Consider the following 16131-nt stretch of genomic DNA (forward strand, 5'->3'; position numbering starts at 1 on the left):
AAGGGAGGAAGATTAACCGAAAAGTCCATTAATTGACCACCAAGGTCTTATTGGAACAGGAAGAGGTTGGAGTAACCCCCCAAAAAAAGATAGCGGTATCTTACTGTGTGCTCAGGTCAAACACGAGGTCACATAATTCTTTCTACATACATTTTTTTCTTATAAACAGGTCACCAAAAGGAATGTTCTTCCATCTTAGAAACTCCAAAATGCCCAGCAAGTTTAGAGTCATGCACCAACCTGGGGGTTTCTACCCAAACCAATCCAGGTACATAGAAACGATATGCTTGAATTCAAAAGCCATTCTTGTACTCAAGGTTAATATCCTTTGGAGGATGATTGAGAAGTGGGTCATTTTCATACCCCTCTTTGAGGAGACTAAAGAATGTTATGAGAACTTGTGTTTCCTAGGAAGTTATTTTGAGGCAGGATTGTACATTCAGAGTTTCTTTCCTGGAGAGGCTCAGACAACATCCTTGATAAGGCATCAGCCTTACCATTTTTTTACTCAGGTCAACATGAGATAATTAAAAAAATAGCAAGAGATATGATAGGGGTTTTAGGGTGCATAAAAAACAATCAATGTTTTTATATAAAATTCCAACATTTAATTAGAAAAATTTAAAAATGAAATTTATTACATATACAGTTTATCTCTGCATGTATGGCAAACAATTATTCCAGATTTATGCAATCTTTCTCAACATGTTTCACTGTGAATACAGCTTCTTCAGAAGTAATGAATATTGCTTTTCCTATGCCAATAAAAAACAGATTCATTATTTATTTTTACAAGGCATTCAATGAATTATTTATGTATACATTCTCAATAAAATAGGCTGCTCACATGCATCGTGCTATATCTGGAAGTATTTCACCACGGAAGACCAGGGCAATACATACAGGCCCATTTGATAGAAGGAAATTATTGTTTATAGCGATAAATCACAACATTATTAGCCATGAGGCAGCATCACATATAGGAGACATTCCCTTCCACTCAGGTAGAATCACTGTGTTCAGGTAAATATTTGGTGTATCATAAGGAGTAGTTGGATCCAAGTTTTAATCTGGTGGGGAACAGAATATACAAAAACTACTATTTGCAGAGAGAATTTAAGTAATTCTTCCTACATTTATTCAAATGTGCCTTGAATAGCATAAATTATATTATCTAATTACCTTGTATATGAACTCGACTTAATGCTTACAATGGGACAAAAGGTCAATGCTAATCTTAGTACTTCAAGTTGTTTTTCTGATAATGCAAATGAGGATAAATTGATTATTTGGAGGCCATTTTGTTTGGGTTCTTTTGTTGAGTTGTCTCTGTGTTGCCCACTTTTTGGAACCAGTTTGGAAGACTGAAAAATGGGTGCTGTTTTTAAGTCCCCCGACTGAGAAACAATATGTTATGACTTCTTACATTCTAGTCAACTGTTTGGCAGTTTTTTACATGGAGCCTTATATCTCTTATAGTGATTGGGGACCTGTATACTGCCGCTGACATTCATTTAAACTCTTGAACTATCAAAACTGCACCTAAATTTGAGTGTTGTTGTAAGGACTGGCATTAAGTCGAGTTCATATACAAGGTAATTAGATAATATAATTTATGCTAGTCAAGGCACATTTGAATAAATGTAGGAAGAATTACTTATATTCTGTCTGCAAATAGTAGTTTTTGTATATTCTGTTCCCCACCAGATTAAAACTTGGATCCAACTACTCCTTATGATACACCAAATACCTGAACACAGTGATTCTACCTGAGTGGAAGGGAATGTCTCCTATATGTGATGCTGCCTCATGGCTAATAATGTGATTTATCGCTATAAACAATAGTTTCCTTCTATCAAATGGGCCTGTATGTATTGCCCTGGTCTTCCATGATGAGATCCTTCCAGATATAGCCTGAAGCATGTAAGCAGCCTCTTTTTTTGAGCATTTATACATAGATAGTTTATTTAATGTCTTGTAAAAATAAATAATTAATCAGTTTTTTATTGGCATAGGAAAAGCAATATTCATTACTCCCAAAGAAGCTGTATTGACAGTGAAACATGTTGAGAAAGATTGCATAAATCTGGAATAATTGCTTGCCATACATGTAGAGATCAACTGTATATGTAGTAAATTGCTTTTTACATTTTTCTAATAAAATGTTGGAATTTTATATAAAAACATTGATTGTGTTTTATGCACACTAAAAACACTATATCTCTTGCTATTTTTTTCAATAAATAAGGGTGCAGTGCAATAATGACATCTTGTTCTTTAATGCATCCAATCAAAACCAATTTCAATGCGAGATAAATTGAACCTGGGAAAGAATGGAGACCAATATGATTGTCTATAAGACAATCTCTTGCCAGAACAAATAAATCCCCAAATTTTTATAATCAGTGAGAACAGTTTTAGGATGATTAGCCCCTTCCAGCAAATGCCTCCATTCGGAAAAGACTCCCATAATTGACAGCAGCTCTTTATTCCGAATGTCATAATTAATTTAGGCTGAAGAGATTCAATGGGAAAAATAAGCAAGCAAGGATGAAGCTACATCTTTTCTTCTCTTCACTGAGAAAGGATAGCTCCCACGGCAAAGTGTGAAGCATCCATTTCACGATGAATGCGGTTAAGGATTGAGATGTACCAATATTGGTAAAGTGAAGAGTGTCTTTAGCTTTCTAAAGGCACTCTGTGCCTCAGGTGACCACACAATAGGCATTCTTTTAATCCTTTTCTTTTGAAGTTGGCATATCCAACAAATCGTATTTCCTTAACGTTTCTAGGGGAGGCCAATCCACCACTGCCTTGAACTTCTTGGGATGCATACTTATTCCTTCTGGGAATATAACATATCCCAAGAACTGGATCTGGGTTGGTTTGAACTCAAACCTCTCCAATTTGATGTAAAGTCGATTCTTTCTTAATCTTCCAAAGACAGTGCAAACATGCTTGCAATACTCCTCCAGGTTATCAGAAAAGATGAGAATATCATCCAGATAAGCAATCACAAATAGATCTTGAAAAATGTTACTGATGAACTGTTGTGGGAACCAGTGTTAATTCCGTCGACTAAAACCGACTAAAACGTTTTCGTCGACTAACACAATTCAGATGACTAAAATACGACTAAAACTAAAATGGCATTTTAGTCTTAAGACTAAAATACGACTAAAACTAAAATGGCATTTTAGTCAAAAGACTATAACTAAAACTAAATCGAAATTTGCTGCCAAAAATTAACACTGGTGCATGCTCAAAGCATAAATAATAACATATTAGATTTTTCACTCCAGGACCAGCAGTAGTATATAATGAGTTTGGAAATTGTAGAGAAATGCTTAAATAATGCATTACAAATTACAATTGAACTACACCCATTCGATTATAGATGACTAAAATTAGTTTTAGTCGACTAAAATGTAGGGCGTTTTAGTTGACTAAAATATACTGGAGTTTTAGTCGACTAAATACGACTAAAACTAAAACACTTGCAGAAGACTAAAATAGGACTAAAACTAAAATGCCATTTTAGTCCTAAGACTAAGACTAAAACTAAATTGAAATTTGCTGCCAAAATTAACACTGGTGGGAACAACTGTTAGCAGAGAAACACATGCCACCATTACTTCCAAACATTCCCAGTCTCTCCTTCCTCTTTTCTCTAAGCCACTGATCAATTGGGATACATAATTGGATGAAAGCCTCAAGATCATTAGGAGTCTCTACTCTGACAATCTCATTTTTTACCTGTTCAAATAGCCCTTGGTGGAACTGACACTTTTGCGCTGCTGGGTTTCAAGTGATATCTGAGATCCAAACTTGGAATTCAGCTGTGTACTCAGCAACAGAGCATCTACCTAGCCATTAGCTATTCAACTTTGCTTTGGCAGTAGAGCAATGATTGGGATTATCAAAAGCCTGATTTATCATGGTCACATAAGTCTCAAAACTATTTAGAGAAGCCCTTTCTTGTTCTATATAAGGAAAGGCCCAAGCTAGGGCTTCCTCATTCAGGAGGTTGATCACAAACAATACCTTCTATTTCTCAGAAGTAAATGCAGTAGATTGCATTTGGAAATAAATGCTACATTGGTTAAGGAACCCTCTGTAATGGCAGTGGTCTCAAATTAACTTGAATGGTAGAGGCATACAGTAAGTGCGTTAGCATCATCTCAGGAACATAAGTCCTGCAGTCATCTCTGCAGAGCATTGATTTTTTCTTGTTGTCCTTTTACCACACTTTCCAGTTCTTAAAATGTTTCTTGGTAGGTAACATCGAACTCTTGCAGCTCTACAATGTTCTGCCTGAAAGGAGCCACAGCATTTGCTATAGTGGCCTCCATGTTCAGGCCAGATTATTCTGTCATGGTAAGGGGTCAGGCTTGGAGACCAGCAGCTGTAGCAGTAGAGAGGCTCCTACTGATTAGCAGGATGAGTACACAATCAGGTTACCCTGGCAGATAATGCAGGCTCACCCAAGATGCAGGGTCTAAGCACTAACTGGTATTTACCAGAGCTCCTGATGGTGGAGATGGCTTTGCTGCTTGTTAGTACTAGGTCACAGTCCTCAGGATCATGCCACTTGAAGGTGAGCAGGCCTGGGTCCAATAGCAGATATAGCAGGTTGAGATGAGGAGAAACAGTCAGCAAACAAGCCAAAGGTCAGTAACAAGTGTTTGCAGGTTGGGAACAAGTAGATGTGTAATGTTGCAACAAGCCAAAGGTCGATAACGAATTGTAGTGGAGATAGGGACAGCTTTGTATATTCAAAGGAGCAAGATAGGAGCTGGAGAGAGCACAATAATCTGACAAACAGGAAATGAAGAGCAATGGTTAAAATCAGGAAGTTCATGGGAGGAGCAAAGAGTTCAAAGCTCACCAGAAACAAGAGACAAGGCAAGATTGTTCTAAGATATCAGACAAAGAACTGTCCAGCATCTCTGGTGGCAAAGTGAGAACAGCCACAGCCAAACAGGTCACAGGTTCAGATTGGAACCCTGATAGTAAGATGTATTGCAGTTTATAAAAGTCATTAGGTCGTATTGCAGTATACAGGTCAGGAGGATGTATTGAATTATACAGAGGCCAGTAGTATGTAAGGTAGTGTACAGAGGTCAGTAGTATGTAAGGCAGTGTAAATGAGTCCGTAGTAGGGAGGGCAGAGTACAGGAGTTAGCGGTTTGTAAGGCAGTGTACAGAGGTTATTAGATTTGTAATGCAGAGTGCATGGGTCAGCAGGGCAATGGTCGGGGTCATTAGTGCCGAGGACGGGATGAGTGGAGCAGAGATTTACATATACAGGGGGTCACAACAGGAACTTCCATCACATGCAGAGCTGGGAAGTGGCAGCGATAATTTGCTGTTAAATCTTCTGGTGTGCTGATCCTTCCAGCCCTCCTCCCTCATCTATCTTATGTGATGTCACATACAAGCTCCTGGGATGCGTGTTAGAGGAGGACCAGTAGGGATCAGTACAGCACACTAGGTACATTCCTTCCTTGTGCCGCTCTGCATGTGTGGAAGGTGCAGTTTAGAAGGGGGGGCAGCACCCATCATCTGCCTGCAATTGACAGGTAGATCGATGGGTTGTCAATCTCTGTTTTAAGGCAATGGGTGCTGCTAAGAAGTGATTTTACAAAAGCAGCTACTGTATAGTCTCTGGCTTCATGTATAGTCTACAGCTATTGTATAGTCTCTGGCTACATAGCTTGTTTACAGGAATTATAACTCAAGCTAGAAATTAAACATACCACAATAAGTCTGAAGTTTGAGTCAGATAGGGGCTGCATGAGCCAAAGCTGCTGCTGATGTGCTGGCTCTTTCTCTAAGCCTTAGTGCTCTGTGGATCCTTTAAATGTTTATACATGGAAAAAAAATATTTTTTGTTACATAGCCTATTCTTTTTATTAGCAAACATTTTAGGAACAAAGACAGCAAAGAAAGACAGATGAAAGCTTACTTCTCCCGGATTGTTTAACTTGAAATCTGCTGTGTTTTAGAAAACACCTCTTTAGAAATTACCTCTCCTCGCTTTACCACTTTCTTTTTGGTCAATTTAAATTCAAATCTTGGCAGATATTAAAAAAAACTTTTCATTCTAGTTATTATTTTATCAAAATATATTTTTTTTTATTGATTGCCTTATTTGTTTTATTTATTTATTTATTGCAGATAGCTGGTACAAGTAACTGAATCTGTCTTGGATACATCCTCTTAAATTCCCCTGTACATTAGCTACATTTAGATATGTGCGTTCAGTGAAGGTCTGTATAATTACCTATTTTAAGACCGCTCCGGTCCAGTAACCTGATTTCCTCTGTGTCAGCCAGTGCCGGCTGCAGGGGAGAGGATAGAGCACTCTGACAATGGCGGAGAGATACTGTCATTCATAGGCTTCAATAGAGCATCTGTTGTTGGTGTTAAATGGCTGACACAGGAGAGCAGGATCACAAGACTGGACCATAGCAGCCTGAAAATAGGTTAGTATACAGATCTTTCTCAAACAGGTTAGTAATCATAGGTGTTAGGAGGGGTGAGGGGACAGATTTAAAAGTAGCCAGGGTTATCCTATAATTCCACATTTTCCACAGGTGAAAATAATAAATTTACATTGTACACAAAATCATAAGCATATTATTACCACATTGTATCTATGAAAGTTACATCCATTAAAATTGTATGATCACTTTGCCTAGAAGAATGAGCGCACATAAGGGGTCCTTTCCTGGGCGAGCATCGGGGCAAAAAGGAAATCAACCAATCAACACCCCACAGCTGGTACATATAGGCTGGAATACAAAATAGCCCAAAATAACATCTAAAATACTCAAAAAGGAGTAATATGTATATATAGCAAGCTGTCTTGATATACAGTGGGTACGGAAAGTATTTAGACCCCCTTAAATTTTTCACTCTTTGTTATATTGCAGCCATTTGCTAAAATCATTTAAGTTCATTCTTCTTCCCCATGAATGTACACATAGCACCCCATACTGACAGAAAAACACAGAATTGTTGACAGTGTTGCAGATTTATTAAAAAAGAAAAACTGAAATATCACATGGTCCTAAGTATTCAGACCCTTTGCTGTGACACTCATATATTTAACTCAGGTGCTTTCCATTTCTTCTGATCATCCTTGAGATGGTTCTACACCTTCATTTGAGTCCAGCTGTGTTTGATTATACTGATTGGACTTGATTAGAAAAGCCACACACCTGTTTATATAAGACCTTCCAGATCACAATGCATGTCAGAGTAAATGAGAATCATGAGGTCAAAGGAACTGCCTGAAGAGCTCAGAGACAGAATTGTGGCAAGGCACAGATCTAGCCAAGGTTACAAAAAGATTTCTGCTGCACTTAAGGTTCCTAAGAGCACAGTGGCCTCCATAATCCTCAAATGGAAGACGTTTGGGATGACCAGAACCCTTCCTAGAGCTGGCCGTCCGGCCAAACTGAGCTATCGGGGGAGAAGAGCGTTGGTGAGAGAGGTAAAGAAGAACCCAAAGATCACTGTGGCTGAGCTCCAGAGATGCAGTCAGGAGATGGGAGGAAGTTGTAGAAAGTCAACCATCACTGCAGCCCTCCACCAGTCGGGGCTTTATGGCAGAGTGGCCCGACGGAAGCCTCTCCTCAGTGTAAGACACATGAAAGCCCGCATGGAGTTTGCTAAAAAACACCTGAAGGACTCCAAGATGGTGAGAAATAAGATTCTCTGGTCTGATGAGACCAAAATAGAACTTTTTGGCCTTAATTCTAAGCGGTATGTGTGGAGAAAACCAGGCACTGCTCATCACCTATCCAATACAGTCCCAACAGTGAAGCATGGTGGTGGCAGCATCATGCTGTGGGGGTGTTTTTCAGCTGCAGGGACAAGATGACTGGTTGCAATTGAGAGAAAGATGAATGCGGCCAAGTACAGGGATATCCTGGACAAAAACCTTCTCCAGAGTGCTCTGGACCTCAGTCTGGGCCGAAGGTTTACCTTCCAACAAGACAATGACCCTAAGCACACAGCTAAAATAACGAAGGAGTGGCTCCACAACAACTCCGTGACTGTTCTTGAATGGCCAGCCAGAGCCCTGACTTAAACCTAATTGAGCATCTCTGGAGAGACCTAAAAATGGCTGTCCACCAACGTTTACCATCCAACCTGACAGAACTGGAGAGGATCTACAAGGAGGAATGGCAGAGGATACCCAAATCCAGGTGTGAAAGACTTGTTGCATCTTTCCCAAAAAGACTCCTGGCTGTAGTAGATCAAAAGGGGGCTTCTACTAAATACTGAGCAAAGGGTCTGAATACTTAGGACCATGTGATATTTCAGTTTTTCTTTTTTAATAAATCTGCAACAATGTCAACAATTCTGTGTTTTTCTGTCAGTATGGGGTGCTATGTGTACATTCATGAGGAAGAAGAATGAACATAAATGATTTTAGCAAATGGCTGCAATATAACAAAGAGTGAAAAATTTAAGGGGGTCTGAATACTTTCCGTACCCACTGTATATATACATATTACTCCTTTTTGGGTATTTTAGATGCACGATTCATAATACATTTATGATTTTTTTTTTGATACATTTATGATTTTGTGCACAATGTGATTTTAGTTTTTTCATTAATGTAGTGAATCCTGTTTTTGTCCTTTTGTGTGTCCTGAGGAAGAGGGCACACAAAACACGTGGAAGCACAGGGGTTCATTCACTCAATACTATGTAACATCATTGTTGCAATTTGATAGATTATTCTTGCAAATACTATATATATGCATATGTTTTTTTATTGACTCATGTCTTTTACATGCTTTTTAAATCATGTCTATGAATAAAACACGGATGTGGCATTGGAGTGACTCTATTGTTATTGTCAGGATGCTTCCAGAGCCTGAAAGGCTTTGTGACGTTAACCTTCTGCCGGCTAATTCTGGATCACAGGAGAGCACAAGTAATTACACTCCTGTGACCCAAAAGGTTTTGGCCATACGTTACTTTTAATGTTATCACTATCCAGTATACAGGGCTGTTTAGTGTCTTGGTTAAACATTACCTTGCCTTAACTGTATCATTTTTATTACTTCATTTAGCAGTGGGACAAGCAAGTAGTAAGTTTGTGTGGTTAGGGAACAGTTCTTTCACACGTAAAAACCCAGAAATATGATGGGTCACTGAACATACAATACATGATCAATAAAGAGACCAAAATCTGTAAAAGCAACTTCCAGTAACAAAAAAAAAATGGGGATTCCCTGCATCACTTTTCTTCAGAAGCAATCTTTCAAAACAGAACATGGGCATCTTCTTTGGAACAGGTCAAACGAAAAAAATCTGAACGTTTTCTAAGAAAAATACATTGTAATACAATGTTGAAGTGTAAGTCCAGGCAAAACCTAACAGACGCTAAACCTGCTCTCTGACACATTCTAACCCTAAACTATTTAACCCTGTAAAGCAAAAATCACTGTACTTAACCTATTCTGCAGCTGATCCGGTCTGGTCTCCAGCAGTGGAGGCTGTGGGCAGGAGAGGACCGACAACGGCTGTGAAATGCCTGGGAAGTGACGTCACCCATAGAGTTAATATGGGGCTGTCGGCTGCCTCTCCTACACATGCCTCCACACTGAAGCCGCCACTGACAGCTGGTGCTGGTGCTGGTACCGGACCAGACCAGGTGCAAAATAGCTAAGTATAGCGATTTTTGCTTTACAGGGTTAGATAGATTAAGTTTAGAATGTGGCAGAGAGCAGGTATAGCATTAGGTTTTGCCTGAACTTCTACTTTAATGTTTTATTAACCATTGTAGTTTATCTAGTAATACTTTGATGGCTCATTTTGACCTTAAAGGATTGTGCAATTTAACAAGTAAAAAATTCCTTCTTTGTGACTATGATAGGGTTCCCCCTTAGACCCACTTTATAAGCTAAACTGACAACAGTGAACCCTCTTAGTTAGGCTGCGGGGTAAGTGTATTTTTCGGCACCTTCTGTAACCAGGGGAACAGTAATTGTTTGGTGTGATCGGTCCAGTGCTTAACAGGCTGCGAGTTTGCAGATGCATTGGAGTTCCATTAAGAATGAATAGACACTGCAGTGCACCAATGTGCATAAAATGTATTTTCATTTATGTAGTGAATACTGTTTTTATCCTTTTGCGTGTCCTGAGGAAGCAGACAAGTACAAGGGGCCCATTGAAGCACAGGGGCTCATTCACTCAATACTATGTAACTTCATTGTTGCAATTTGATGGATTATTCTTGCCATTGCTATATATATGCATACAGTGGGGATCGAAAGTTTGGCCACCCCAGGTAAAAATTTGTATTAATGTGCATAAACAAGCCAAGGAAAGATGGAAAAATCTCCAAAAGGCATCAAAATTACAGATTAGACATTCTTATATGTCAACAAAAGTTAGATTTTATTTCCATCATTGACACTTTCAAAATTACAGAAAACAAAAAAATGGCGTCTGCAAAAGTTTGGGCACCTTGCAGAATTTATAGCATGCACTGCCCCCTTTGCAAGGCTGAGACCTGCCAGTGTCATGGATTGTTCTCAATCATCATCTGGGAAGACCAGGTGATGTTTATCTCAAAGGTTTTAAATGCCCAGACTCATCTGACCTTGCCCCAACAATCAGCACCATGGGATGTTCTAAGCAGCTGTCTAGAAAACTGAAACTGAAAAAAGTTGACGCTCACAAAGCTGTAGAAGGCTATAAGAAGATAGCAAAGCGTTTTCAGATGTCAATATCCGCTGTTCGGAATGTAATTAAGAAATGACAGTCATCAGGAACAGTGGAAGTTAAAGCAAGATCTGGAAGACCAAGAAAAATATCAGACAGAACAGCTCGCAGGATTGTGATAAAAATAATTCAAAACCCACGTTTGACTGCACGATCCCTCCAGAAAGATCTGGGGGACACTGGAGTTGTGGTACACTATTCCACTATAAAGAGATACTTGTACAAATATGGTCTTCATGGAAGAGTCATCAGAAGAAAACCTCTTCTACGTCCTCACCACAAAAATCAGCGTTTGAACTTTGCAAATGAACATATAGACAAGCCTGATGCATTTTTGAAACAAGTTCTGTGGACCGATGAGGTTAAAATTTAACTTTTTGGCCGGAATGAGCAAAGGTATGTTTGGAGAAGAAAGGGCACAGAATTTAATGAAAATAACCTCTGTCCAACTGTTAAGCATGGGGGTGGATCAATCATGCTTTGGGGTTGTATTGCAGCCAGTGGCACAGTGAACATCTCACGAGTAGAAGGAAAAATGGATTCAATAAAATTTCAGCAAATTTTGGATGGTAACTTTATGCCATCTGTGAAAAAGCTGAAGTTAAAGAGAGGATGGCTTCTACAAATGGATAATGATCCTAAACACACGTCAAAATCCACGGGGATTACATCAAGAGGCGTAAACTGAAGGTTTTGCCATGGCCTTCACAATCTCCTGACCTCAACATAATTGAAAATCTATGGATAGACCTTAAAAGAGCAGTGCGTGACAGACAGCCCAGACATCTCAAAGAACTGGAAGACTTTGTAAGAAAGAATGGGCAAAGATACCTCAAACATGAATTGAAAGACTCTTGGCTGGCTACAAAAAGCGTTTACAAGCTGTGATATTTGCTAAAGGGGGCAGTACAAGATATTAACTCTGCAGGGTGCCCAAACTTTTGCAGACGCCGTTTTTTTTTTTGTTTTCTGCTATTTTGAAAGTGTAAATGATGGAAATAAAATCTAACTTTTGTTGACATATTATAAGAATGTCTAATCTGTAATTTGATGCCTTTTGGAGATTTTTCCATCTTTCCTTGGCTTCTTTATGCACATTAATACAAATTTATACCTGGGGTGCCCAAACTTTCGATCCCCACTGTACATGTTTTTTATTAATGCATGTCTTTACATGTTTTTTGAATTTTGTCAATAATTAAAATTATATTGATTTTATATTATCAAGTGTACTCATTTGCCTCTAAAGTCCAGCCAAACTTTTTTTCTTTTCTTTTTGGATCTACATCCTGACAATAATGTTGGGATCCACCCAGATGCCTGACCAGCAGCTGGCTCAGCTTCTCATTGAGCTGATTAAAGCCTGAGCCAGTCGCTCCCACCCTTTCCCCAGCCTGGCGCTGCAGTGGGTGGGGGGCAGAGCAGAGACCCAGTGACTGACAGTCACCAGCTTTCTGCTCAGTGAAGACTGAGAACTGGGTGGTCAGCAGTCATGTGGTCGCTCAGTTCTCAGGCTTAGAGCTGCCGGGGGACAGCTGCAGCATTGGACTGATGCTCCAGCAGGGAGGAGAGTATGACTGTTTGTTTTTTAACTATGACCACATGTCCCCTAAAATGCAAATTTTAGTTTATAGGTTGTGGAAAGGGCTCTCAAGACTCTGACTGGAAAACAAAATAGCTTACTGAAAAGATCTTTGCTATGTATTAGGAAAATTACATACTGTTGCATTTGCATTTCATTTGTTTTATTCAGTTGCTGGAAGCTTTTTGCTTGTTGTTTATTTTTTTATTTTTGGTTTATTTATAGTGCCTTGAAAAGTATTTATACCGTTTTAAAATTTTCCACATTTTGTCATGTTACAATCAAAAACGTAAATGTATTTTTTGGGGATGTTATGTGATAGACCAACACAAAGTGGCACATAATTGTGAAGTGGAAGGAAAATGATAAATGGTTTTCAAAATTTTTTACAAATAAATATCTGAAAAGTGTGCCGTGTATTTGTATTCAGCCCCCCTGAGTCAATACTTTGTAGAACCGCCTTTCACCGCAAATACAGCTGCAAGTCTTTTTGGGAATGTCTCTACCAGCTTTGCACATCTAAAAAGTGACATTTTGCCCATTCTTTGCAAAAAAAGCTCAAGCTCTGTCAGATTGGACGGATAACGTATCTATAGCAATTATTAAGTCTTGCTACAGATTCTCAATTGGATTTAGGTCTGGACTTTGACTGGGCTATTCTAACACATGAATATGCACTGTTCTAAACCATTCCATTGTAGCTCTGGCTGTATGTTTAGGGTCGTTGTCCTGCTGGAAGGTGATCCTTCACCCCAGTCTCAAGTCTTTTGCAGACTCTAACAGGTTTTCTTCTAAGATTGCCCTGTATTTGGCTCCATCCATCTTCCCATCAACTCTGACCAGCTTTCCTGTCCCTGCTTAAGAAAAGGATCCCCACAACATGATGCTGTAACCACCATGTTTCACGGTGGGGTATGGTGTGTTCAGGGTGATGTGCAATGATAGTTTTCTGCCACACAGTGTTTTGCTTTTAGACCAAAATGTTTAATTTTGTTCTCATCTGACCAGAGCACATTCTTCCACGTTTTCTGTTTCCCCCACATGGCTTCTCGCAAACTGCAAAGGGGACTTTATTTCAACAATAACTTTCTTCTTGCAACTCTTTCATAAAGGCCAGACTTGTGAAGTGCACCAAAAATAGTCATTCTGTGGACAGATTCTCCCACCTGAGCTGTGAATCTCTGCAGCTCCTCCAGAGTTACCATGGTCCTCTTGGCTGCTTCTCTGATTAATGCTCTCCTTGCCCAGCCTGTCAGTTTAGGCGGACGATCATGTCTTGGTAGGTTTGCAGTTGTACCATACTCTTTCCTTTTCGAATGATGGACTGAACAGTGCTTCATGAGAGGTTCAAAGCTTGGGATATTTATTTATAACCTAACCTTACTTTAAACTTCTCCACAACTTTATCATTGACCTGTCTGGTGTGTTCCTTGGCATTCGTGATGCTGTTTGTTCACTAAGGTTCTCTAATAAACCTCTGAGGGCTTCACAGAACAGCTGTATTTATACTGAGATTAAATTACACACAAGTGGACTCTATTTTTCCTAATTAGGTGACTTCTGAAGGCGATTGGGTCCACTAGATTTTAGTCAGGGGTATCAAAGTAAAGGGGACTGAATATAAATGCACGCCACACTTTTCATATATTTATTTGTAAAACATTTTGAAAACTATTTATCATTTTTCTTCCACTTCACAATTATGTGCCACTTTGTGTTGGTCATCACATAAAATCCCAATAAAAATACATTTACATTTTTGGTTGTAACATGACAAAATGTGGAAATTTCAAGGGGTATGAATACTCTATGATCATTCCAGAGAGAAGAGCGGTCAGCTGTGTTTACAACAGCTGACACTTCATCTCTCTCAGTGGGGAATGATCACGGGTGTCAGTCGGCAATCGGAGCCGCCTGCCCGCTGCATCGGCTTCCCCACTGACGAGCGGGGGAGAGCAGCCGCCAGTGCGCGCTCGCCCCCTAGCTGCCTGCGCGTGACCAACGTATACCTATGGCGGTTCGTGCAGGAGCGGCTGCCTGTCGCAGTATAACTGTGGCAGGCGGTCGTAAAGTGGTTAAGTGATTGTAACCAATCCCCCTGTAAAACAACCCATTCAGTTTAAAATATAAATAAAAGGCAAAGCATTTTTGTATAGATATAAAAAAATATTATAAATACCTTTTTTTCTATTTTTTATAAGTGATCACATTCTCGCTGTTCTCAGCTGCATAAGAACTGAGCGGAAGAGAAGAAGCAGCAGCACTCTGAGCTTCCCAGTGAATGGCTGTGCAGCGGGGGCATGTCAGGACAAGTCTGATCATTGGAGGAGAGCAGGCGGAGTACCCAGCAAAGCTAGAGTACTGACCACAGTGTGCTCTCCTGTTTAGTGTGGTCAGTTTTTAATAGCAAAGCAGAGGAAGCAATACAAATAGAACAGACTTTCTCATAGAAGTGCATTGTACAGCAGGCACATAATAGGAATATGAAATGTTGGGGTAGCAAATGCTTTAAAGCAAACTTCAAATGAGCTCTTCAATTAAAAGTCAGACATCATATGGTGTCTGCGTGTACTGCTCTTTTTATTTGGACTTCTCGGACTGTTTTTAGTCTTGGTGCTTCTGCAAATACCAAATCTGGGAGAATCAGCTTTGTCATATGCAATTGATGAGGAGGAAGCCTAATCTTAAGATGATGCAGATATTATGTTAGTTACAAATATGTGATCTTGTAAATTAATTTTTTGTATTTGTTTCCTTCAGAAACTTACACAGCTCTACAGGACTCTCCACAATGCCTATACAAAAATCCTGGAGGTCATGCAGACTGGAAAGAGGCTGTTAGGAACTTATTTTAGGGTGGCCTTTTATGGACAGGTAAGTTGTGTGTGCAATATTTTTGTACAATACTTATTTGAACTGAAGAGTTAACCTTCATGCCTAAGAAAAACCGTTGGCGATGTCTGGCTGAAGTAAGAAAGTTGGTACAAAGTGGAATACCTATGTATTCCTTGTTTCATGTGTCCAGTCAATAAAACATGAACCTGTTTGTTGGCTATGTAGAATGGCTTCACATCTACGGGTTTCTGCTTTTTCTGTACACTGCCCCCACTGTTTTTCTAAATATGGAATGATCTAAAGAATATTCTACATACCAAAAATTATTACAAGATTTAAAATATAAACACATAAAAAGTTGTGCCCTTATTGCAAAAGGAAGTAATGCAGCAGCCTATATTCCGGACACAAAGGAATTAGAAAAATAATTACTCTAAAAGGTGCGCAAAACCAATATCTCTGTAATAAAGATGTAACGAGACCCTTGCTCGCTCGCTTCCGCTCTCCCGACACTCCTCTGTTTCTAGTGAGTCAGCTTGCAGATCGCAACGTCTGATGGTTTGGTCAACCAAGGCTCCGGGATCCGAACTACAGCTATGTGCCGTTCGGAATCCATTAGAACAAACACCAAGCAGGCTGTATGTAAGTTCAAACAGGACGACAATTTATTGGAAATACACAGAACACTTTTATACAGAATTTGGAACATCCTGTCCCCAACAACCGCTTTCCCATTGGTCAATTGCACAGTACATGCCGTTCTCCTTCAGGTCCTCCCTAGCCATGCAAATGAGGACTTGAAAATGAGTTAGCAGGGATTGGTCAGATAGCTTGAGTAGAAGGACTGTTATGTGTAATGAGACAGAAGCCCCCAGGGGACAATCAATGTACACAACAGCCAGACACAGAACAATGGTTCCATAACGAGCCCCCAATACACATTACTCTGAGTGTCAATACAT

General features: G+C 39.6%; 1 protein-coding gene across 2 annotated transcripts in view; it reads left to right on the plus strand.

The window, feature by feature from the left end:
* The window catches only part of DOCK11 (dedicator of cytokinesis 11), a 537932-nt gene that overhangs the window by 389474 nt on the left and 132327 nt on the right, over positions 1–16131 (plus strand). For both annotated transcript variants that reach the window (XM_082263555.1, XM_082263556.1), the window contains one exon: positions 15095–15208. In XM_082263555.1, coding sequence (XP_082119681.1) covers positions 15095–15208 — 114 coding nt within the window. The remainder of the gene's footprint in view (positions 1–15094; positions 15209–16131) is intronic.

The sequence above is a fragment of the Pelophylax lessonae genome (genome assembly GCF_965119305.1).
Source record: "Pelophylax lessonae genome assembly, chromosome: 7".
Classification (NCBI taxonomy): Eukaryota; Metazoa; Chordata; class Amphibia; order Anura; family Ranidae; genus Pelophylax; species Pelophylax lessonae.